At 41.2% G+C, this 25,059-nt stretch overlaps 1 protein-coding gene across 7 annotated transcripts; it reads left to right on the top strand.

Annotated features, from left to right (window-relative positions):
- Nucleotides 1–2,693: 2,693 nt before the first annotated feature.
- On the top strand, nucleotides 2,694–25,055 carry RINT1 (RAD50 interactor 1). 7 transcript variants are annotated; one of them, XM_048836363.2, is made up of 15 exons: nucleotides 2,700–2,754; nucleotides 8,116–8,197; nucleotides 9,124–9,319; nucleotides 9,565–9,806; nucleotides 10,603–10,776; nucleotides 10,854–11,003; nucleotides 12,493–12,649; nucleotides 14,625–14,735; nucleotides 16,053–16,278; nucleotides 18,659–18,796; nucleotides 19,623–19,822; nucleotides 21,599–21,813; nucleotides 22,520–22,700; nucleotides 22,795–22,913; nucleotides 24,038–25,055. In XM_048836363.2, exons 1-15 carry the CDS (start codon nucleotides 2,715–2,717, stop codon nucleotides 24,252–24,254), a joined length of 2,448 nt encoding a protein of 815 aa, XP_048692320.1. In that variant the 5' UTR covers nucleotides 2,700–2,714; the 3' UTR covers nucleotides 24,255–25,055. The 7 variants fall into 7 exon arrangements, with proteins under 7 accessions (XP_048692324.1, XP_048692320.1, XP_074980599.1 ...); XM_075124498.1 differs by lacking the exon at nucleotides 24,038–25,055 and adding an exon at nucleotides 23,155–23,684 and having other exon boundaries at nucleotides 2,717–2,754; XM_048836365.2 differs by lacking the exon at nucleotides 2,700–2,754 and adding an exon at nucleotides 2,783–2,934.
- The last annotated feature ends 4 nt before the right edge of the window (nucleotides 25,056–25,059 follow it).

The raw sequence follows: 25,059 nt of genomic DNA, 5'->3' as shown, positions 1-25,059 counted from the left end.
TTAGTAATCTCTTTTTGAAGATGAACAGTCCTAACCTTTTTAGTCTCCTCATACAGAAGCTGTTCTATACCCCTAATGATTTTTGTTGCCCAGTAACATGCACAAGGGAGGGGAAGAAGGGGCATGGGCCCCCCAATTAGCAGGGGCACAAAACTCTTATGGGGCCGAGAGAGCTCCACCGGCCCCGGGGGGGGGGGGGGGGGGAGAGCCAGCTCTCCAGCTGTGGGGGAGGGAAGGCATAGAAAGTGCCCTTCCAAAAGTGGCCAAACTTTTATTCCTGTGCACACCCCTATTCTTCTCTGTACTCTAATTCTCATGTATCTTTTTGGAGATGGGGGTGACTAGAACTTCATCAAATATATAAGCTGTGGGTGAACCATGGATTTATATAGTGGTGTTAAAATATTTTGTTTCATTATCTATCCCTTTCCTAATGTTCTGTTTTTGACTGCCACTGGACATTGAGCAGATGTATTTAGAGACTCATACACGATGACTTCAAGGTCTTTCTTGAGTGGTAAGAGCAAATTCAGACCCCACCATTTTGTATTGTGAATATAACCATAAATCTACAATGCGCATTACTTTGCATTTGTCAACATTGAATTTCTTCTGCCATTTTGTTGCCCAGTCACCCACTTTAGTGAACTCTCTTTTTAATTATTTGCAGTCAGCTCTGGACTTACTTATTCTGCATAGCCATACGTTTCAGAGTCATAGCCGTGTTAGTCTGTATTCACAAAAAGAAAAGGAGTACTTGTGGCACCTTAGAGACTAACCAATTTATTTGAGCATAAGCTTTCGTGAGCTACAGCTCACTTCATCGGATGCATACTGTGGAAAGTGTAGAAGATCTTATTATATACACACAAAGCATGAAAAAATACCTCCTCCCACCCCACTCTCCTGCTGGTAATAGCTTATCTAAAGTGATCACTCTCCTTACAATGTGTATGATAATCAAGGTGGGCCACTTCCAGCACAAATCCAGGTTTTTTCACCCCCCCCCCAACACAAACCCACTCTACCAGCAGGAGAGTGGGTTTGTGTGTGTGGGGGGGAAGAAAACCTGGATTTGTGCTGGAAGTGGCCCAACTTGATTATCATACACATTGTAAGGAGAGTGATCACTTTAGATAAGCTATTACCAGCAGGAGAGTGGGGTGGGAGGAGGTATTTTTTCATGCTTTGTGTGTATAAAAAGATCTTCTACACTTTCCACAGTTTGCATCCGATGAAGTGAGCTGTAGCTCACGAAAGCTTATGCTCAAATAAATTGGTTAGTCTCTAAGGTGCCACTAGTACTCCTTTTCTTTTTGCATAGCCATAGTTTTATATTTGAGGGGGCAGTTCCAGTCAGGCCAATGGGGCCGCATGTGAGAGAGGCAAATTCTGTACCTCCCCTGCCCCAGGCTTACAGTTTGGGGGGGGCAATGCCCATGATTTTGACTCATATTGTCTGCTAACTTTGGCACTTGGCCTGGGGTCAGGGAGCTCTGATCATCAGTGGACAGGACACAGCACCCATCCCTTGCAGAGCCTGCCGCTAACTGGAAAGAGGAGTCGATTCCCCATACAGCTACCATAGGGCCCCAATCCTGCCTCCCCCCCCCCAAAGTGACATCAATGGCAGCAGGACGGCAATAGGATTGTCAGGTGTATGGGTTTCGACCGGAAAGCCCAGTCGAAAAGGGACCCTGATGACTCCGGTCAGCACAGCTCTGGGCCATCAAAAGTCTGGTCGGCAGTGCAGGTAGGTTCTCTACCTGGCTCCGTGCGACCCCCGGGAAGCTGCTGGCATCTCCCTTTGACTCTTAGGCAGAGGGATAGCTGGGGGGGGGGTGGGAGGTGGGGGCTCTGTGCGCTGCCCTCACCCTGCTCCCAATGGCCAGGAACAGGAAAATTGACCAATGGGAGCTGAGGGGGCAGTGGCTGCAGGCACTGGCAGCGCACAGAGCCACGTGATCACACCTCCGCTAAGGAGGTGGAGGAAGATACCAGCAACTTCCCGGGAGCTGCTTGAGGTAAGCGCCCCCTGGTGGCTGCCCCCCTTCCTGCCCCTCAACAATGAGCCTCCTCCAGCACCTCACCTCTGGCCCCATCCCAGAGCCCACACCCCCAGTTGGAGTCCTCACCCCCCCCCACACCCCAACCTTCTGTCCCAACCCTGAGCCCCCTCCAGCACCTCACCTCTGCCCCATCCCAGAGTCCTCATCCCCCCCCAACACCCCAACCTCCTGCCCCAGCCCAGAGCCCCTTTCTGACCCCAGCACCCATACTCACAGTCCTCATCACCCCACAAACACCCCCCCCCCCACATCCCCTGCCCCAGCCTGGTGAAATGAGCGAGCGTGGGGGAAAGCCAGCAACAGAGAGCGCAGGGCGGAGTGAGCGGCGGGGGGCATGGCCTTGGAAAAGGTGTGGGGCAGGGCAAGGGTGTTTGATTTTCTGCAAATAGAAAGTTGGCAACTCCAGCTGGCAACCCACCCAACCCGCAATGCTTAACGAGCTGGACAGGCCTCCGGGGACGGTGAGTCCGCAGCACTATGGGGCAAGGCGTGGGCTGCTCCCTCCCCACGCCCGGGACTCGGAGACCCAGCGCCAGGTTCTCTCAGGAGGCAGCTCACCGCCAAAGCGAAGCACCAACCGCCTCCTAGGCTCGCTCCGCACAGGCGACCTCTGACCGCGCGCATGCGCTTTCTTCTGTGGCAGGCATGACATCACGGGATCCTGATGGGTGGGACAGACCCGTGGGTATGTTACAGTCTGCCTCTCTCGTCCTTCCGCCCACTTCTCGCGGGACCCGGAGCAACTTCGGGATTTCCCGCTGCGCCGGGTTGGCGGGTGCCAGTCAGTGGTGGAGCTGAGGGGGCGGGGCAGAACCCTAGGCGGTTGGCGGTGGGTGAATAACTCGGGCCCGTCCGTGCCCTAGCGGTAAGCGGCCTCGTTCAGCCCGGGCCTGGGCGGGCCGGGAAAGCTGGGCTGGCCTCTATTGCCCGCTCCCGATGCCGGCGTGTGAGGGGCCTCAGCTCTTGGCGGGCTGCGGGGGGCCTAGCAAGGAGAGGGGCTGCCTTGGGGAGCCCGAGGGGGGCTGCTAGGGACCACGGCAACGCTAATGGCGTGCGGGGCCTAGGCGAGTGCGGCAGGCAGGCTGAGGAGACCCCCTGGCCGAAAGGTTCTCTTCCCCCACCCACCCTGTTCTGTGGTGGGGGCGGAGGGGCGAGCAACCCCTTCGCCTGCTGCAGGGGGAGGAGCAGTCCCATCCCCCCACGGTGAGCAGTAGGTGCGGAGATAGTGGTCTCCAGGGATGCTAGTGGCTGTCTTTGGTAGCTAGGGTTGCCAACTAATTGCACAAACCCAAACATCCGTCCCCCTCCCTAAGGGCACACCCCTGCCCTGCCCCCACTCACTCCAGCCCACTACCCTCTTTCGCTAGCTCTCTCCCTCACCTTTACTAGGCTGGGACGGGAGGGGGCTGGGGTAGAGGCAGTGTTTTCCCCAGGAATTGAAATGGGGGGAGGGGGGTTGAATTTATGGGGGGGCAGGGCCGATGAGGGGTGAGACCATGAGGGTGAAGGTAGGCTGTATGGCACCATCATAAAAACTGAAAAATGTTTCATGACCATTTTATTAGATTTAATTCCTGTTTTACAATCATCAAACAAATTAAAGTTGGCTATTCAAGCCTTTGATGAAGCACTACATAGATATCCTTCTTGGTTTCTTGTTATAATTTTGCACAACTCTGTTAATGAACTTTTTGAATGCAATGCGTTCATCTTTGGTGGCTTCGCGTGTGTCCGGTACTTCCATTCCTTCAGTTGATATGCTCATTAGTTCATTCACATGATCAGGAAGAAAACTACTTATTTCAGAACACAAAATTGTATTTAAGGATGAAAAAGAACGGTCACCTGTAGCTGTTGTCACTGGGAGTAGCCAGAGATGAATTCCTACTTCTTTCATCCCAGGAAACATAGCATAAAGATCGGGTCGAGCCACTAGTGATGATAAAAAAGAAGTTGAAGTCAAATCTTCATTCATTTGTCATATGATATTCCACCCTGTGTTCAAAGTCTCTATTCTGTCCTGAGCACGTGGCAGCCCCATTCGTGGTAGTGCCTCACCCACTCAACTGTCGGTGTTTTATAGGTCAGGGATCTGTAAAAGCTATGTAGAGTTTGAGTAGAATCTAGAAGTCGCTGTTACAGATTTTTAAGACTCAAGTCTGTGTACTTTTTCAGTTGTCTTAAACACTTGTCCTCTTCACTTAAGGATTCATGATAAATGCCTTCATTAGTCAACTTCTGGACTGAAGTCTGCTTTTTCAATGGATAGCTCTCTGATCTAAAGGTAGCTTCTTTTGCTGGACAAAGATCTACTACTGTTGTAACGGATGCCTGGATGGCATTATTTAATGGCCCAAGTGGTTTCAACAATAGACTTACAAGAGAGAGAACAGTAATAGTCTTCTCAGAACGTAGTAGCAAAAGTAATTCACCAGCCTCACGACTTAGATCCATCCCATCTTTGTAGATACTTTACAAAGCCAGTAATAATGGCTGGAGTAATTTTAAGACAACAGCTAAGGATTGCTCATGAGAAAGCCAGAGGGTTTTCCCAGGTTGGACTAATTTGAACTTCAGTCCATCTTCTATATTTTCCAAGATATTCAGTCTTTTTGGACTCTTGCTGAAAAAAAAATATAATGAAGACATTACATTTATAGCTTTTTAAACGTCTTTTGAAGAGTCTGCCGCTCGTACTAGTGCTAGTTGGAGTAGATGGCCTCTGCAGTGTGTATAGGAGAAATTAGGGTTACACTTTTCTCTGAGCAAAGCTTGTACTCCACCATGTCTTCCAGAGAAGTTTGCAGCTCCATCAAAAGCACAAGCCGCCATCTGTTTGGGGTCCAGTTGACAAGCATTTAACTCTTCTAAGATGTGGGTTGTCACAGAGGCAGCCAATGTGTCTTCTATAACTTGAACATCTAGAAATGCATCTACTGGCCTACCACTGACATCAAGATAACATACACAGTGACTTAATACTTGATGTCCATTTGCATCAGTGCATTCATCAGCCATGTATGCAAATTTTTTGAATGTGGTGAGAGAGTTCTTCACTTTTTCAACTGTTGAGTCTTTCACTGTTGCACCACATGCTTCTAGCCAGTCAGTTGAGTTTTTTGCAGAAAGATAGTGAGCGTTTGCTGGTCTTGTTTGGAACCAGTGTTCAACTTCAGGATGAACAAGTGACAATGCACTTAACATTGGCCTCCAGTTTGTAGTGTGTGGTATCTCTTGCCTAAATAGAAAGTATGATGCCACAGCCATGTTTGTTTGCATGGATTGTGTTGTGTCTCCAGCATTCTTAACAGCCTCATTAACACTCACTGGTGTTGTCCTTGGTCAGTGGAGACTCAGAGTTCAGAGATGCTTTCACATGAGTTCACCTCCCAATTGGGGAGCAAGAAGGCACCTTGCTCGTTCCTCCAGCTGCTCACTGTTCGCTCTGGCCACTGTTGTTCGTTGTGCCACCGTTCACTCTATCCCTCTGTTGGCAGTGGCCCTGCACTGTCACCTTTTGCTGCCACTGTGACCTCTGTGAGTTGGTCTCTTGAGGTTCTACCCAGCTCTCAGTGATTTCAGCTGAGCTCTTAGTGGGGGAACCTCACTGCTAGTGCAGACTGGGCCATCTCTTCCACAGAAACACTGTCCCACAGCAGGTCTAAGCACTTAAATCTGATTATCAGTAATTTCAGCTGTAGTGGTCACTTAACAAAACAAAAGATTCTCTATGGAGACTAATCAGCTCTGTCTTTAAACAGTGGAGAGGGGCAGGTCAAATAGTACTTGTAAGTCAGGCAGACCATCAAGCAAAACACCTGTCTCCACTCTCTCTCTTGATGCCTTCAATCAGCACAGGCTAAGTACAGTTCTACTGCCCTTTACTCAGACAATAAGAATAACAAGAATCCCCCCCGCTGCATTCAAGTGATTTGTAACCCAACCCCAGCCAAAATCTATCACTTGGGCAACGCAGCTGGATTTGTTGTGTTTGCAGGATACCTAGGTAGATTAAGTGTGAATGTAAATACAATCTGGTCCTGAAGTCTTCCCCCCAGCTCATCACTAGCTGTCAGGGAGAGCTCATTTAGACTTTGCTTACAAATAATAATTTGAAATTATTAGTTTGGCCAACAACACCGAAATGAATGACTGACATTGTCATAAAAAACAACAGTTGTATAAGGAAGCTAGTCTATGTTCATACTTTTCAAATCTGTTTATACTTTTTCAGATACATGTATTTTATCATACACTGTATATACTTTTAAAGTGTGTATTAATGTTTCAGTTTCAATTCAGATTTCCAAACAATCACTAAATCGGCAACACTGCATGTAACTAGTTCACAAAACTGGGGTTGGGGAAATTCAGGGGGGGTGTAGGGAAATCCCTGAGCAGAGGGTTGGGGGGTGCAGACTGTGGGAGGGAGTTTGGGTGCAGGAGGGGGCTCAGGGCTGTGGGAGGGTGTGTGTGCTGTGGGAGGAAGTTTGGGTGCGGGAGGGGGCTGGGGCAGGAGCTTGGGATGCGTAAGGGGGTACAGGCTCTGGCTGGGTGGCGCTTACCTCCTAGAAGTGGCAACATGTTCGGCAGTGGCTCCTAGGCTCACGGGTGGCCAGGAGGCTCTGCGGGCTGCCTCTGCCTGCAAGCACTGCCCTTGCAGTGCCCATTGGTGGCGGTCCCCCATTCCCTGCCAATGGGAGCTGTGGAGTCAGTGCTAAGGCAGGGGCAGCGCGCAGAGGACCCCCCGGCTGTGCCTCCTCCTAGGAGCCGCTACCGGAAGTGTTGCCGCTTCTGGGAGTGGCATGAAGCCAGGGCAGGTAGGGAGCCTGCTTTAGCCCTGCTGCAAAGCCAAACTCCCAGCCAAACAGGGAGGGTTGGCAACCCTATGGGTGGCATGGCACATCCTAATTGTGCTCAAACTTCTCTGCTAGCAAGATGTTGTTATGACTTGCTGAGGGCTTGTCTAAGTTATGTCGTTCAAGGGTGTGAAAAAACTGTCCGTCCGTTCCTCCCCACCCCGAGCGACGTAACTTACCTCGACTTAAAGCAGTGTCAACAACACCCTGTGTCAACTAGGGGAGTGTAAATACCCTGGGCCTCATAGTCCTGAGTCCAGAAGACAGTGCTTTCTTGCGCCTGGTCCAAGATGGTGGAATGAATTTCTACAGGAATTAAGAGTCACCACAAGCCTTGTGACATTTTGTTTTGAGTGAAAGGTGCACTTCTTCAACCTTGCTTTTCCTATTTTGCCCACAGCAGAGGGTGGTGGTATTGTAGTTTTCTATGTATTATTTAATGTCTACTAGTCCCAGTCATGGTCCTGGCTGCTATAATGCTAGGTATTTCACAAATGCAGAATAAAAAGATAGACCCTAGGCTTTTGGGAGAAGGGATTTTAAGTATAAGATAAACAATAGATAGAGGCAGATGGACAGGGGACTGCAAGGGAACATTGAGACAGTATTGGTCAGTATGATAGGCACTGGTCTTAACAGACCATCCGCCTAACAGTGGTCAATTTTTTATAGTCCTCATAGCAAGTGAGAGTTTGAAGGCGGATAATTAGTTTTGCAGATGTTTATGTGCATGTATAATAAAATATTTTTAAAAAACACAGTTTCTCCTTGGAGGAAAAAAAGAGGCCCACCACATATGACAGATGTTAGTCACACTGCTCAGTGCACTTCTGAAAGATGTTCAGATAGTTTGGTGATAAGGGCCATATAAGAGCATGAATAGAATATATTTAGTGTAACTCAGTTTCTTAAGCCAGTAGTTTATTAATAATCCTTCCCTAAGGAAAATATCCTGTCTCTTGGAGAGTCTTTATGTGTAGCATAGAACCCCTTTCATTTTCGATGTGGGCAACAAGCAGTGAAGGTGGGAGTCTCTTAATAAATTACTAATAGATTCATAAAAAGGGATACTATCTTGAAATGTAGTTCATTGGAAAAAAATGTAAGGAGTGTCCATTCCTACACCTTCTGTTGATTTACCTGCCAATTTTTATGGTGTTACAAGTACATTTTCCTACTTTTAAAAGGTTTTTCTCCTTTGCCTGTTGCTGTGTACATAAAAGGAAACAATAAATCATTGAATACACAGAACACTGTCAACTACACAAGGTAAACTGGAACGAGATATTTCATTAATCTCTTTCATTTGTTTGTTATAAAAAGAGTAAAAATTTTCAAACTGAAGTAATTTCTTACATTGGTAGTGTTCCTTTAACTGCTTGTTCATATTATAGTTTTAAATCTGCTTTTTGATGTTGGAATGATAACTTGCTTTAGAGGTCAGATAAAGTTTTAAAAGCATATTAATGCATTTAAAACTTACTTTAAATTTTGAAGATGGTGCAGGGAGTTGGATCTTAATCTGATCAAACACTTGACGAATTTGATCAAGTTCCGGATTTCCCTGGCCACTGACAAAGCAGTAGGCCAGGAGGTGCTGCTTCCAAAGCAAAGATTTAAGATGATCAGCTCATTTGATAATTTATGGGAATTTTCTTCTTTTGTATGTCTCTAAAATGCTGTCTGTCAACAGATCATGTGCTGCTTTGTGTGCAACATGCCACGGTATACTTTGCTAGTGATGGCATACCTGCCATTTAAAAGTGCTGGAGCCTTTTTACTACCTGTAGGGGTGAGGCAAGTCATCTGTACATTTTCAAGTATTTTTATACATACCATCTAGTACAGACATAAAAACATTGAATTGGTTTTAGAAAAATGTATGGTATTGGAAATGAAAGCTGACTGACTTTTCTGGGTAGCGGACATGTTTCAGTTCTGTTGAGTGGTGGGCACAATGGCCCCAGCAGAGTATATAATAGTGTCATACTTTGCATACTTAGGCCCTGGTTCTCCAAAGGCTTATGCATGTGGCTATCTTTATGCATGTGAGCAGTTGAATGGAAGACAGTATTTTCAGTTGCATTGAACTGAAATCCTTAAGCTGAAATTTCTTCTGCCCCATTCCATGTGAAGGTTCATGGTAGTTGATAGTGCTGTGTGGGTGGTGGCTAACTACGGACTCTTTAACTCAGTCCTGCAGGTGACGAAAACATGGCAGCCATTAATGTTGGAAGGGAACAAGTCACTAGAGACCCAGATCGCTGTGACATCCCTTACTCTGTAGCTGAATATGTTGAAAGAGAAGTTGGAACTGACCTTAATTGTCTAAAGAAACTTGGCAAACTTATAGAGGAGCTTTCAGAAAATAAAAAGCAATTAGAGGAACAGGTAAGCATTCTGTTAGTTATTTCTCAACTCCTTGAAACATTAAAAATATACCACCAATTGCATGCATCTAATTACATCAGCGCATTTTGGTAACATTCTACACAATGTTGTCAGCTAAGCTGACACTTTCTGATTTTCTCTTATGCTTTACTATGCAGGGAAATCTGTAAAAGTGATTTGTTTAATCACTGAAAGAGGGGTCTTAGTACTTTTATGTCAGATGTATTACTCCTCCCTAAATACAGGTACTTACAGTTTCATCAGAAGTCCCCAAAAGAATTCAGAATGCCTTAAAGAATGCAGAGGATTCTAAGAAGTCCCTTAGTCAGCTCCTGGGGGAAGAAACTGTTTTATTTGATTCAATTAATAGCCACCTGTTGACAGCCCAGCCATGGATGGAAGATCTTGGTGTACTGATTAGTCAAATAGAAGAGGTTGAACGACACCTTGCTTATCTAAAATGGATTTCACAAATAGAAGAGTTAAGGTAAAATAGGCCCACTTGGACTTCTAAGTATCTTTTTCCTGCAGTCTTGTTTAGGGCTTAGGTGGTAATAAATAAATTTGAGACATTTTTGGAGTTGTAAATCTATATTTTTAAATGCAAACAAGTTATAATCCTTGTTAATTCACCTACTGACTAAAAATTCAAATCTAATTTTGATATGCCATTGCTTTCGTTTGCAACTAAATTTGGTGATTACTGTGTTTTGGATATGGGGATGAAAGGGATCATAATTTACCATCTAATCTGAAAGATGCACCTCTATTAGTAGAATATTTGTCAGTGTTGAATATAAATTCTGTATCTTCGCTATCTGTTTTTAACACATAACTGTACAGAATCTAATAATACCGAAAGAAGGTGTTTGAGCAGAAAAAGATGTATTTGCATTATGTAGGTTGACATCTCTTTATTTTTATTGTTTTGGTGAGAATAAAACATTTATCTAAAAAGTTTTTAAATGAGTTGCACAACAGATTTGAAAACACTTAGTTTCTCATCAAGGGCTATCCTCTTGTTCAGTGGTGCACCCTCAACATAGGTAGCAAGAGGCATGGACCAGAAATTTAAGTGTACCAGGTAGCAGTGCAAGGCACTAACTGCAAGGTCACCTAGCTGCTGACCTGGAAAATATTTTCTATTAAAAAAACAAAACAAAAAACAAAATTGCTTTATTCACTTTCATTATACAGTAAGACAAGTAAACAGCAATGAATTATCCTCAGTGTTGCTAAAATTGCCTCAGTGCATTCTAGTCATGATTTTGCTTTATTTATAGTGATAATATTCAGCAGTATCTCATGACCAACAATGTCCCAGAGGCTGCTACTACTTTGGCATCCATGGCAGAATTGGATATTAAGCTTCAGGAGTCGTCTTGTTCTCATCTTCTTACTTTTGTGAGGTCTACTGTTAAATTCTGGCATAAAATTCTTAAGGACAAACTGTCAAGGTAGGAAATGCACCATAGTTCTTTCATCTTTGCATTGTACTGTTGATTCATGTTGATGTGTATATTTTCTGTTACAGTGATTTTGAGGAAATATTAACTCACCTTCATTGGCCATTTGTTGGGCCACCACAGTCTCAGGTTTTTGGTCTTGCTGCACCGGCTAATGTTCCAGAAATATACAATAATTTGGAGACTCTGTTTTCTCAGCTTCTGAAATTGCAAACATCGTATCCTTTTTGAATTAGTGTCTTATATTCATAGGGAATTTCAGTAAGAATAATGAACAAACTTGCTGGACATTTCTCACTAAGGCTGAAGTAGGTTTGTGGGTTTAGTATTTCTTGTTTTATTAAAAGAAAAAAATTAACATAGAAAGTGCCCAATTAACAATATTAGAAATTGAAGTTCTTTGCCAATAGAAAAAGTATAGCTTTGGCAGCAGCAGTGCTGTACCGACCACGATTCTAGTGCACTCACATCTGGGGAAGTGAGGAAGATAGTTTAACCTTCATGCTATTCAGTGCTTGGGCCCTCTGGCAAGATTACCCACAGGGGTGAAAATTGTGGTGGTACATTTGCCTGTTCCCTGGAACTGGACTGAGATCACTAATATTTTTCACATAAGCCATTGAGCTGCCCTCAGATGGTAAAAACAGCTTTTGATCTTTGCCAGTTTGGGTCACATACAGATCAGAGAAGCTCTTGTTTTGCATTACTAATCCTCTGAGTTTCTGCTTCTCTGTTTCAGTATAGTAATGACAAGTCTGTGTGTGTCTGCGGGAGGATAGGACAACCCACATCTGTCTTGGCAATCCTGAATAAAGATGGCTTTTTGTAAACCAAATTGACTGACTGCTGCTATCACAAATCAGTCGTAATCCGCCTGTTAATTAAACACAGGTTTAATGTTGGAATATTCTAAATATAGAAATAGTTTTCATTGCAGGATTTTGATAATTGTATAGTATATGTAGTTTTCAGAGTAACAGCCGTGTTAGTCTGTATTCGCAAAAAGAAAAGGAGTACTTGTGGCACCTTAGAGACTAACCAATTTATTTGAGCATGAGCTTTCGTGAGCTACAGCTCACTTCATCGGATGCATACCGTGGAAACTGCAGCAGACTTTATATACATACAGAGAATATGAAACAATACCTCCTCCCACCCCACTGTCCTGCTGGTAATAGCTTATCTAAAGTGATCATCAAGTTGGGCCATTTCCAGCACAAATCCAGGTTTTCTCACCCTCCACCCCCCCACACAAATTCACTCTCCTGCTGGTGATAGCCCATCCAAAGTGACAACTCTCTACACAATGTGCATGATAATCAAGTTGGGCCATTTCCTGCACAAATCCAGGTTCTCTCACCCCCTCACCCCCCTCCCAAAAACCACACACACAAACTCACTATCCTGCTGGTAATAGCTCATCCAAAGTGACCACTCTCCCTACAATGTGCATGATAATCAAGGTGGGCCATTTCCAGCACAAATCCAGGTTTTCTCACCCCCCCCACCCCCATACACACATAAACTCACTCTCCTGCTGGTAATAGCTCATCCAAACTGACCATGTAGTGACTTCAGTAAAGAAAGGGGACTATAGAAATGGAATGTAACATTTCTTAAATGTCTCAAGTTATGATGCGAGAATTCAGTACTTCTATAACAATGATCTGCCAATAAAATATTTTACCTTTGACTCTTAAACCTTAGAGATGAATTACTAACTAAACCAAAACAACTGCCAGAGAAGTATTCTCTACCTCCATCACCACCTGTTATCCTTCCAATGCAAATCATGCTGAACCCTCTTCAGAAAAGATTCAAGTATCATTTTACTGGGAATAGACAAACTAATGTTTTAAGCAAGGTATGGGGAAAGCATTTCTTGATTTACTTTTAATTGCAGTACTTAACAAAAAAACTAACCCGTTTTATATAGAAAACACATTGCTGTAGTAAAGTTGTGACCCAAATATTGCTCTCTGCATGGAGGACCTTGGGCTCATTGCATGTGTGTGGAGGTGAAAATGTGGAGGTGAAAAAGCACTTGAAGACCCTCCACAAGTCCTACCCCCTGCTTGGCAAAGTGCTGCACTGCAGAGATTCCCTGGCAATGGGATATTCCTGTTGCACTTGCCAAATCCCTTTGTTACCGGGGGCACTGAAACAGGACCTGTTGCAGCCTGGGGTAGACTCCACAGCCTGAGAAAGATGGATTCATTTCTCTTCATCCCCATGGAAAAACCTCCTTTTACCAGTCCTGGCTACTTAAGTTTGGGTGTAAAAGGGAGTGAATTTGGTCATGAGATAGCATTTTTATTATTCCTATATTTACAGGTGTTAGACTCTGCATTAAAATAAGTTCTTGGTTTAAAATATAACTGACAATGACTTGGGACTACAATTAGTTTTTTGTTTTAATTAATTAATTTAAATTAAAAAAACCTTACATTAAATTGTACCTGACTAATCCTCCCCTCTCCCCAAATTTGGAAACGTGTGTGTGCGTGCACGTTAAATGCCCTCAAAGTTTGGTGGCTTTCATCTGGGGTTAAAATACAGGTGCATTTTTATATGAATGTTTCCTTTTTCTTTTTGTTCCAATACAACTGCACCAGGGTCTGAAAAGTTGATATTTAGCATGTATATAAACTGCTTATAGTAACAATGTTTTAAGGTTAATCTGTGTGGTCGCATGTAACGTTTTTGGGTAAACTGTAAATACATTTCACCTTGACAGTAGTTCCCAGACTTTTTCACTGGTGGCCTGTGACGGGTTAGTTACATTTTTTATTACTTCTACAGGGTTTTAATTGGAAGTGCTTTTTTAAAAAAAAAAAAAAAATTTTTCCCAGTAACTGGAAACTAGGAGGAGCCACCGGCCTAGCTGCTTCCAGTAGGGGAGGATACTACATAAAAGGATGATGAGGCAACTAGCCTCTCAGTCAGCTCCATTCTCAGTGGTGTGTCCTTTCCCTATCAGCCTCAAGAGGCATATGTAGTGGAGAGGGAGAGGAGTAAGTGGGTATGGTGTCAGAGCAATATGTGTAGGGAAGAGAGTAATAGAGCAAATGGAAGGGGAGATAAATGAAGAGCAAAAGTAGGCAGCCTGTTTCCTTTTTTCATAAAAGACAGAATACTTATTGCATTAAAGATAGTACAAGTACATAAATGGTTCTCTGATGTTAATTTGCCATGTAAATTGCTTAGTTGCCATAGGGGTGTTACTTGATCACAAATACAGAGAAGGTCCACGAAAAAATTTTTTTTTTCTTTGAGGGCTTTTGACCTACTGGGACAGAAAAGACAATGCTTTCAATTTAAAGTACATATATGTCCTCCATTTTTCCTCCCTTCCCACCAAAAGCCAAAACCCCTACCCTGGTTTTAAATGTTGCTGCTGTTGTAAAATAAACTACTCTAAATTGCAAAATCCAATTTAAAGTTGGCATTCGTTAACTCTTTTTTCCCCTCCAAATGCTTTTTCTGGTCATGCTTTGTAGTCTTGCTACACTTATAAATAGTTTATAAAGACTTAACTGTTGAATAGATGTTAGAAGCATATTACAGACATGAGTAGAATGTGTTATGGATGGTTATAACAGTTGATTAACCATTTATTGAAACATCTAGTAACTTAACACTTTATACATTATATTAAGGGTACATATTAAAAATAAAGTTTGATAATCTTTCTGACTTGTCAGGAGTTATATCCTTTTATGTTACATATTTGTTTGCAGTGGGTACTGTAGGTGAAATCTATACTTCTGTTCATATATCAGTTGTTTTTTGGGTGGAGTTAACTTTAATGTTCTGGGTGTTTTGCCTTTTTGCACAAGCCTGAGTGGTACCTAACCCAGGTACTCATGTGGATTGGAAATCACGCAAAATTCCTCGATGATAAAATCCAGCCAATATTGGACAAGGCAGGCTCCTCAGTCAATGCAAGGGTAAGCAAATATGTTACAGTTACTCCTCACTTAACATCATCCCGTTTTTAACGTTGTTTCGTTGCTGATCTTTTCGAGAACATGCTCATTTAAAGTTGTGCAATGTTCCCGTATAACGTTGTTTGGCAGCCGCCTGTTTTGTCCACTGCTTGCAGGAAGAGCAGCTGTTGGAGCTAGCTGGTGGGGGCTTGGAACCAGGGTGGGCCAGCAGCCCCCCATCAGTTCCCCTAAGTTTCCTGTGCAGCAATTGCCAGGCAGTTCAGGTGTCCCTCTCCCCACTGCCATGTGCTGCTCCTGCCCTCTCTGCCTTGGAGCTGCTCCCGGAGTCTCCTGCTTGCTGTGCAGGGGTAAGGGGGAAAGAGGGGTGTTGATGTCAGGGTGTCCCCCCCCGCCCCCTCCCGCTCTTGCACCCTGCTCCTGTACCCCATCTCCACAGAGCAGGGGGGGACAAAACACGACAGGACTCAGGATGAGGCGCTTGCTGGCAGCAACTGCTCTCTCAACTTGCTAATCTACTTAAAAAGGCAGTGTTCTTAGAGTGGGGTCAGTGTACTTTAAAGGACAATGCGCTTGTCTGTCTGTCTCTCACTCACTCACTCACACACCATCTCTCTCGCACGCACGCACCACTCCCTGCACTTTGGAAAGTGGAGGGAGTGGTGTGCTCCAGTGGGATAGCGTGGATTCATCATCATGTTCAGTTTCCGCAGAGAATGTTTGCAGCCACTGCCATGCTTCTATTGTGTCTCCTTCCTCCATTTATGCTGACTTGTAGAGTGTGAGGCTACATTAACAACGTGTTAACCCTTGAGGGCTCAGCCAAGTGCTAGTTCATCCTTTAGCAGCAAGGCATTCCGTCGGAAATATCCCACCCTCTTCCACCTTCTGACTCCACCACCTCAGCCAAGCTTCACAATCATCATTACTGTGTACAGTATTAAATTGTTTAAAACTTGTAGTGTGTGTGTGATATATATGTCTTTTTTGTCTGGCGAAAAACATTTCACTGGAACCTAACCTCCCCCCCGCCTTATTTATATTCATTTTTTATGGGGAAATTGGATTAGCTTAACATAATTTTGCTTAAAGTAGCATTTTTCAGGAACATAACTACAATGTTAAGTGAGGATTTACTGTATGTGCAATTACATACAGCCAAATTCTAGCTGTGGTGTAAGTAGGCACAACTTCATTAACCTTATTGAATTTGTGATATGGCTGAAGTTAGTTCAGAAAGAGTTTTAAAACTGCATTAATATTAACAATTCTGACTTGCAGTTTCTATCTACTTTGGTGACTTTTGTTTTTTTCTTAAAGCTTGAATTTTCCCGTGCTCTGGTAATGCTGATTTTGGAGAAGTTGGCTGCTGATATCGTTTGCCTATTGTATGACGATAATCTCTTTTGTCATCTTGTGGATGAGGTGCTTCTATTTGAAAGAGAGCTGTATGCTACTCATGGATATCTCAGCAGCGTTCCCAGTTGCATGCATATTCTGTCAGAAGAAACCTGTTTTCAAAGGTGGCTAACTGTGGAAAGAAAATGTAAGATTTAATATGATTGGTTTTGTTTAAAGAAAAATAGATGAAGGCCTACCATGTAATACTTATCTACAAATAGTTCTATTAAGTTAGGATAAGTCACATGAATAAGGGATATTAGATCAGCACCCTAATTTTTATACAAGACTGTCCTGTTTAGTTTTAAAACAATACTTGCTAATGCTACCATAATTGATACGCTCATTGCCCCTGGACTGTGGGGATTTATTCCTCAGATAAAATTTCCATAGTCTCTGTGTATGTGCCTGGGTGAAGGTGGGCTTTTAAATTGATGGGATAAGTTAGGAAAGAAAAATATAGTAGAAAGAAAAAGAGGTTACTAATTTTTACAGAGAAGAGTGACAGGGAAAATAGAGACAGAAGTTCAGGGGAGCAAGTAAAGGACACTATAGGGAGAAAGAGACACACCAAGATCTATTATAGGGGAAGAGAAAGTGGAGTGAGTGAAAGAAGCTATAAGAAAAGCAAGAGAGATGCAGGCTTGACTGTAGAAAAGGAGTTGGGTCTCTGGGAAAATCACTGCAATACACAAAGCCTGAGTTGGCGCATATATAGTGAATAGGGAGAGATAGATACTGTAGTCTGTATGGTAGGCAGGGATTGCCTAAACTAGAAAAGGAGATAATGACCAGAGGTGGTTTGTGCTCAGCCCTGCATCTTTTGCAAAGATAGGAGCCTAAGTCTGGGCTGCAGGGAGTCTTCTGTTTCTGCTTGAGATTCACAGCCTGGAAATCTCTTTGGAGTTTGGTATCTTAGGGTGTTTTAGCAAGAAATGGGAAGGGGAGGACCACCTCCCTTTTAACTGTCAGCCCAGTGATAAGGGTACTCACCCAGGATGTGGGAGACTCCTGGTTCAAGTCCTCCTTATGAGCTGTGGGATATTCTAATGAGGGGAATCTCTCAATTTCCTGTTGAAGCTGTTGCACTGTGGCTAAATATTTAAAGAGTCATGGCAAGGGGGAGTAGATCCTGGATTTCCCCACATCCTGAGTGGATGTGCTAACCATGAGGCTGTAGCGTCAGTCATGCTCTCACAGATGTGGACGCATGCACACTTTCCCCCTACTCCAATGACTCTTTAAATATTCCACAGTGCAACATATTCAATAGGAGAGATTGAAGAATTCCCCACATCAGAATATCCTATAACAGAGTGGTTAGAGCCCTCACCTGAGAATTGGCAGATCCCAGTTCAGATCTGTTCTTCCCTGCAGGTGGAGCGGGGACTTGAACTGGGGGTCTCCCAGATGAGTTCCCTAACCAGTGGGCTAAAAGTTATTTTGGAGGTCTGTCTCGCCTCCCCTGCCCCCCATTCTCTTGTTTAAACTTCTGAGGTCCCAATCCAATAAGTATGCTCAGAAATTGCTGACCAGATTGGGCCCCTCAAGCAAGTTAGACAAGAGAACACCTCTTTGCCCCTGGTTTATGAATTGCTCTAAAGCTAATGTGGGAGATTAGCAGCAACATACATGCTCAGAAGCAGAACTTTTACTGAAAAAACATAGGCGCCCAGTGAGTTTAGGTGCGTACAGAGTTTCAATGAGAGTTTTGTGGGTCCCATTGGTCCCAAAACTGGGACTTAGGCACCTAACTCCTTTTGTGCGTTCAGGCCATAGGAAATAAGGCTGATTGAATAGTGTTCAGTGAGTATATTATTTGACTTCAAGAGTATTAGTCAAATATCTGTTATTGCAAAAAGAGTATTTGTACAACTTTAGCTGTATAAAGAGCTATTATATTATTTGACAAACAGGTGAAATTCATTGGCAGATATATTTGTGTAGTAGGCTACATTTAAAAAAATAGTTGAGTGAAAATGTAAAATGCAGCACCTAAAGGTTTTTTCCATTAAATTGCAGAGGTTTGGCTTTGGAGTACATGACAGCACAATGTTTTTCAGCTTGTTTTGTAGATTAATATGACTATTAATATAATCCTCAGGGTAATAGATGTTGGTAAATTTTCAAGCAGTGATGGTGATATGTGTCTAAGTGTTGTATTGTAAAGAATAAGAACAGCTGAAATAGGCCATGAATTTTCTGACTCTTTTTTGGGTAAAGGAAAATGCAGCTGTACAGGGTTGATAAGCACTTTAAAAATTATGATTAGTGATGATTTTCAATAAGCTAATTTTATATTCCTCTAAAATACTTCATCTTAATTGAAGCAATTGATGTTTTAATTTTCAAATTTAAAAACTGTATTTTTCGTCAGTTACTTTTTATTAAATCTTATATTTTAGGATTCTTAAGTTTTTTTATTTAAAAATGATAGTTTATTAGAAGAAATCTTAAATATGTAAACTCCAAAGCAAGTTAATATATGAATATTAAATTATTAAACATTTTTGTGTGTCTGTCAGTTGCTCTTCAAAAGATGGACTCTATACTTTCATCTGAAGCTGCCTGGGTATCGCAATATAAAGATATCACTGATGTAGATGAAATGAAGGTCCCAGACTGTGCTGAAACTTTTACGACTCTGCTACAGGTTATCACAGGTAATTATTATAAAATTTGAGACACTTCTTAAGATGAATTCTCCTAAATAATTCAAGAACTATAATTCAGTACATTAATCTACATTAAATGTCAGTGGTTGTGGAGTCATCAAAGAAGTAAGAAGTAGAAATGTTATTTGGTTTGCATTTTAACAAATAAATGGAATTCTTGTTCCTTTTTCCTTTGAACTTTAATGAATAATTCTTGTGATTATGATCAAACTTTTATATTTGTACTAATTTCTACAGTGATACACCTGATGATTACGATTAGAAATTTGTTTAAGTTTGAAAGAAGATAAATTGAATTCATATTTTTTGTTTATGTGTAAAAATGAAATAAAACAAGTCCTGTTATCAATTTTGAGGAATTCAGCCCAGGGAATGGTTGAGTGACCAAAAATGAATTCCTGAAAACGTAGATACTAACTAACTTTAACCTTTCTACATGGTGAGTAAGAGCAGATGAACATCAAGGTGATTTTTATTTGAATACTAAATGTGTATTCTGTCACATCTTGTGGGAAGATTTCTGAGGTCCACCTAGTGTTACCAGGCTGTTTTTCAAGTTTTCTTCCAGGAAAAAAATTTAAAATTAAATGCTATAGTGAAATCAGTAAAGCAACCATTTATTTAGGCCCTAGTTCTGCAGAGATTTACATATGTGCTTAACTTTAAGTAGTCAATGGGACGACTTTGAGGGTGTAAAATTAAGCATGCATGTAAGTCTTTGCAGGAGTGAGGCAACCACAATACTTACCTTTTTAAAAAGTTCCTGTTTTTATTTACTCTGGAAAATTTAAAATTTTTACAATTGTCTCTCCAGACAGATATAAGAATCTTCCTACAGCATCTAGAAAACTACAGTTCTTGGAGTTACAAAAAGACTTAGTTGATGACTTCAGAATACGGTTAACTCAAGTTATGAAGGAAGAGACTAGAGCTTCTTTAGCCTTCCGTTATTGTGCCATTCTTAATGCTGTTAACTACATAGGAACAGTATTAGCAGACTGGGCTGACAATGTTGTGAGTAATTACTGTTTTACATAAATAAATAAACTAACTCTGTTATGTGGTGCTCAACTAAAACCACTTCATTCATTTCAATATCTTAAGATGCAGAATTAATCATGAGTGCTGAAAAAACAGAATCAGATGTAAATTCTAATTCAGTGAAAGATGTTTAAAGATAAATTACTTCTTATAATTTAAACAGTGCTTAAATAGTGCTGTTTTTGTGCACTGTATCAAAACATCTAAAGCAGATTAGTTTCCTGTAAACTAGCACTGCACCTTGGCCATTCTGCAACATCTTGTTACATGGGAGACCACCTATGGATCGTATTCTTCTTAACCCTTACATGAGTAGTCTGGTAGAAGTCAATGAGACTGCTCATTTGTAAGATCTGTAGGAGCGGGCACTTTCTCAGGAAGCAGGGTGAATCTAGTAGGGGAAGGATTATTTCACCCATTATATTTAGAGCTATATTTCACTCTTACAGCCAACTGTCCTACTACTACTACTTGTAGCCTACCACCTCCAGAATGCTCCATTATCTGTAAAAAGAAAGCACCATTGTGTCACACTAACCTTAGCTAATTTTCTTACCTCAGTCAGCCCAGGAAGCAAGACTCCCAGACTATTCTATACTCAGCAAACCAAAACCTATAGTCAAGACGCTAAATTTCCAGGTCAGCCTATCTCTCTGGTTAATGACCCATTGCCTCTAAATATATGAGGATTCTAATTTTCAGGATTTATTTCTGCTGAAGCATGTTAGCTTGACTTTTTTATTCTTGCTCTTAAGTACTGCATCTTTACCTAATGCTATAAGGTATTACTTTTCAGCACACATCTATGCACCTATAGTTGATAGTGAGTTGCTGATCCTTCATGTAAAATTGAGAAGCCAGACGCATCTGACAGCCTGGTCTGTGTGGATTTGGAGCAGCCATGAGAGTACACTTTTGTTTTACCTACCTACAAACTCTGATTCTATATTGGGGTCTGCTAGTGGAGACCTGTGTGGAGCCCTATTAACCTCAGTGGGGCTCTCCATGGCCTCAGAGGTTTGTGGTAGTGTGTCCTAATTCAGAATGCAGCCTGTTTCTGTATATTTAAGTATGCAACTTCATTAATGAATACCTGTTAAAATAAATTAACTAAAAAACTGGAAATGTGAAATTCAGTGCTTAATATGTTAGATGTAACATATCTGTCTGCTATCACCATCATACGAACACTTCCATTTAATTTTCTATCTTTATAAAATTTAAATCAAAATTTCTTTTTTTTTTTTTTTTTTAGTGAAGGAAACATTTATTAAAATTTAAATGCTATCCAGGTGTTAACTTGTAGTTTTTCTTAGTAGATTAAAAATAGTATGTCTGTCAGACTTTGCAGAAATCAGAAAATTGAGATTTTGGGGTAAAATTTTCAAAGCATTTAAGTCTCATTTTCAAAAGTGACTCAGGTAGTTAGAAGCCCAAAATTCCATTGAACTTCTGAAAATGGAATTTAGGACCCTATATCACTTAGGCCAGAAGAAAATTTGACCCTTCAGCTTTCTGTTTCCATCACTGGGGTTAAAACACCATACTTCTATACTCATTTGGGGACAATAGAGTTACCAGATTTTTTTTTATAATCTCATCTTTTTGAAAACAAATTGCTAGTTTATAAAAGCCTTAGGGAAATATATTATCAGCTGAAGCTATGCATATTAAAGTACAAATAAAAAGTTACCATGGTAGAAATGTTTTTGCTCTAGTATTTATATATAAATCTGTTTGTTTCTGTAGTTCTTCTTGGAGCTTCAGCAGGCTGCGCTGGAGATTTGTGCAGATAGTAATGCTCTCAGTAAGCTACAGCTAGGACAGCTAGCTTGTATGGAAAGCTCTGTCTTTGATGACATGATTAACCTTCTAGAACGCCTAAAACATGATATGTTGACCCGCCAAGTAGACCATGTCTTCAGGGAGGTCAAAGATGCTGCAAAGCTGTATAAAAAAGAGAGGTGAGTCTTTGTGTTAATGTCTTCTATTAATTTGTTATACAATTTTAAGACTTTTGGCAAAAAACTATGTAATGTAAAAATCTAGTTCTATGAATGAAATGAGATAGATGTAGTAAATTGTTTGGAAAGTGTTATCTGTTTTCTTCACAATTCCTTAAAAAAATATTTTTTTAACTAGATTGTACTTTTCTAAAGCACAGTCCTGCAAACAGTGGAGGCACACTGCAGCAGGACTCCCAGAAGAAATTCTTGCCGACTCTTATCTGACAATAATTGTTTCTTTGGGAATATTAAGGAGCAAGTGTGATAGGGCTTTAAGGGCTACCTCCATTTTCAATAAGTCCTAATATAACTATGAATACTTCTGAATAAAATTGGTAGGCTGCTTTCTAAAATAAAAGTTCTTTTCTGATTTGTTTCTACACATTTGGAGTCTCCCCCCCACCCCGATTTCAGGTGTCCCATCTTACATTCCTGTTACTAAAATATAGGCTTGATATTATTAGAATGATACTTGGTGTAGAGTATTAATCCATAATGCAGACTGATCTTTTTTTGGATATTTGAGAAAGGGGAGGGATAGCCAAAACCTAAGAAAATTAAAAGTGGATGAGATTGTGGCCTTTTGAAAAAGATGAGCTTCATTGCTACTGCCTTCCTGGGAATAACTTTAGTGTAACATGGTGGTGTACATCTGTTTCTTCAGGTGGTTATCTTTGCCATCCCAGGCAGAGCAGGCAGTGATGTCCTTATCCAGTACAGCTTGCCCATTGTTGTTGACATTAAGAGATCGTTTGCTGCAGTTGGAACAGCAGCTTTGTTGCTCGCTGTTTAAAATCTTCTGGCAAATGCTTGCAGAGAAAGTGGATATGTTCATCTATCAAGAGGTAAGCATCTGCAGTTGTGATATGTGCTGTGACAATGAAAGTGCAATTGACTTACCTAAATTAACTTAGTGCATCTGTTTGCATACATATGTAGGTAATTCTGGCTAATCACTTCAATGAAGGAGGAGCAGTACAACTTCAGTTTGATATGACTAGGAATCTTTTCCCTTTATTTTCCCACTATTGCAAAAGGCCAGAAAATTATTTCAAACAGTAAGTAAGCCAATTTCTAAAGTATTAGTATTTCAGAACCAAGTATCCAACTGATCATACCAAGTTCTTACATTGTGTATAAATCAGCATCTTTCATAGTTGCAGCTTGGATTAATTGGGTGAGAAATCTGTTAAAATTATAGTGTTGGAAGTGGAGAGAATCTGTACCACTGTATCAGGTATGATCCTGCAGTTCATACTTAAGCAAAGCCCCCATTGACTCTGTGGTTTGTTCTTTTAGGTTAGCAGTGGATTGTTTGTTACACACAGTCTGGCACTTGCACATTTAGGGAAAACTGGATGGTAAAGCATGTAAACAGCACAAGAAGCCATAGCAGGACAAACCACCAAGAAACAAGGACTTGGGGTGCAGTACTGTGATTCCTACTAAGGCTAATTGCTCTACAAAGTCCAGCAGGATTTCAGCCTAAATAAAGAGTGCAGGAGTGGGTTCAGAAATGTTTAAGGATGAAGGTGATACATTGGTACTGCAATAATACTTAAATGGAAGATGCTATATTTGTTGAGGCTTTTGAAATATTTCTCAAACATTAAGCTTCACACTCCTTTCATGTGTATTATCCCCATTTATAATGGGAAAGTGTAGGCACAGAAATGTATAGTTACAGGGCATCTTCTTGCTTTTTGATGACTTTTGACAGGGAATGTGTTGTTACCTATATATCATACTGTGTTCTTATTTAAGTATACTGAATAAGAAGGTAGTTCATCTTGCTTAACTTTTTACCAATATTAAAATGTAAAAAAGTATTTGCTTTTATTACTTTACTCCATGGGGAAACTAAAGTTAAAAAACAAATGCAGGGACCTGGGTAACTGGAAGCAGTATATGTCAGAAATGGTGGTTATACTCACATTTGTCTCACTGAAAACAAGACATTAAGGTGGATGTCTGCTATATATCTTGAAAGCTGTGGCTGCATTATCTTCTCAGTTTAGGTTTTGTCTTTCAGATATCCAGAAAGGGGAGGTTATTCTTAGTATTTTATTAATGGGATGATCAAAAAAAAACCCCACAGACTGAACATACTGTGTCCTGACATGAAGTTGAAATGAGCACTCCTCTTCAGGCAGTAAAGTGTGTGTATTTTTTCCTCTTATAGCATAAAAGAAGCCTGCATTATCTTGAATCTAAATGTTGGCTCTGCCCTCCTTTTGAAAGATGCACTACATTCAGCCTCAGAAAATGGAACCATCTTGGATCCAAACCAGCCCTCTGCCACAGCAGTGTTAAATGAACTTGGAGTTTACAAATTAGCTCAACAGGATGTTGAGATTCTACTTAATTTGAGAACAAACTGGCCTAATATAGGAAAATAAGTAAAGATCTTCAAGGAAAATGGTTAGAAGTAAAATATCTGTTCCAGGTTATTTATCTGAATAAAAGTGAAGTCAAGCTATTGCATTAGTATACTTTTATTGTATATTCTTTAAAAAACAAAACAAAAAAAACCCCCACAAACAGACCACTAGTACATCTTTGTAAAATGCTGACTTGATCTAGCCTTATGCCTTAATCTTTTTATAATTCTGATTATATGTTGTGCATAGCCATTTTAAAACAGTTGCAATACTGAACTGGTTTCTAACCTAGTATAGTTTAGTCAAATCTGTTTTAATCACTTTTCTCTAACTTGGCCTGTTTTGTAACTACCCCCAACCTAGAAACACAGCAGGCTCAGATCTAGATTGGAGAATGTATTCCTTGTTGAATAGCAAGTGATCTGTTTAGTTGATGATGGCTGTAAGGCGATAATGGTTATGCCTAGGAAACTTTTATGGTTTAGAGTAATATGGAGTAAACTCTGGGTATATATGCTACTACATTCAGTGGTAAACATTCATTCAAATTGGTGCAGTCTCATTTTGGTATATGGACAGTACATAAATTCTCATACATGGGCATTACATACTTAAATGTGTGTGCAGGGGGTGTGGAATGAGGTAAAAGCATGTGTCCATGTTCTGTCTTCTTTGATCATGCTAACTTTTAAAACTAAGTCCTGTTATGGAAACTTCAGAATTGTCTCTTCCTTGAATGTCCAAATCTTTTGTCCTCTTTAAAATGTTCTGAACAGGCCTTGCATACATTGTGACTAGTAAATTTGTTTAAAAATGCCATCAC

The sequence above is a fragment of the Caretta caretta genome, chromosome 1, assembly GCF_965140235.1.
Source record: "Caretta caretta isolate rCarCar2 chromosome 1, rCarCar1.hap1, whole genome shotgun sequence".
Lineage (NCBI taxonomy): Eukaryota > Metazoa > Chordata > Testudines > Cheloniidae > Caretta > Caretta caretta.
This window is presented reverse-complemented; position numbering and strand designations above follow the sequence as displayed.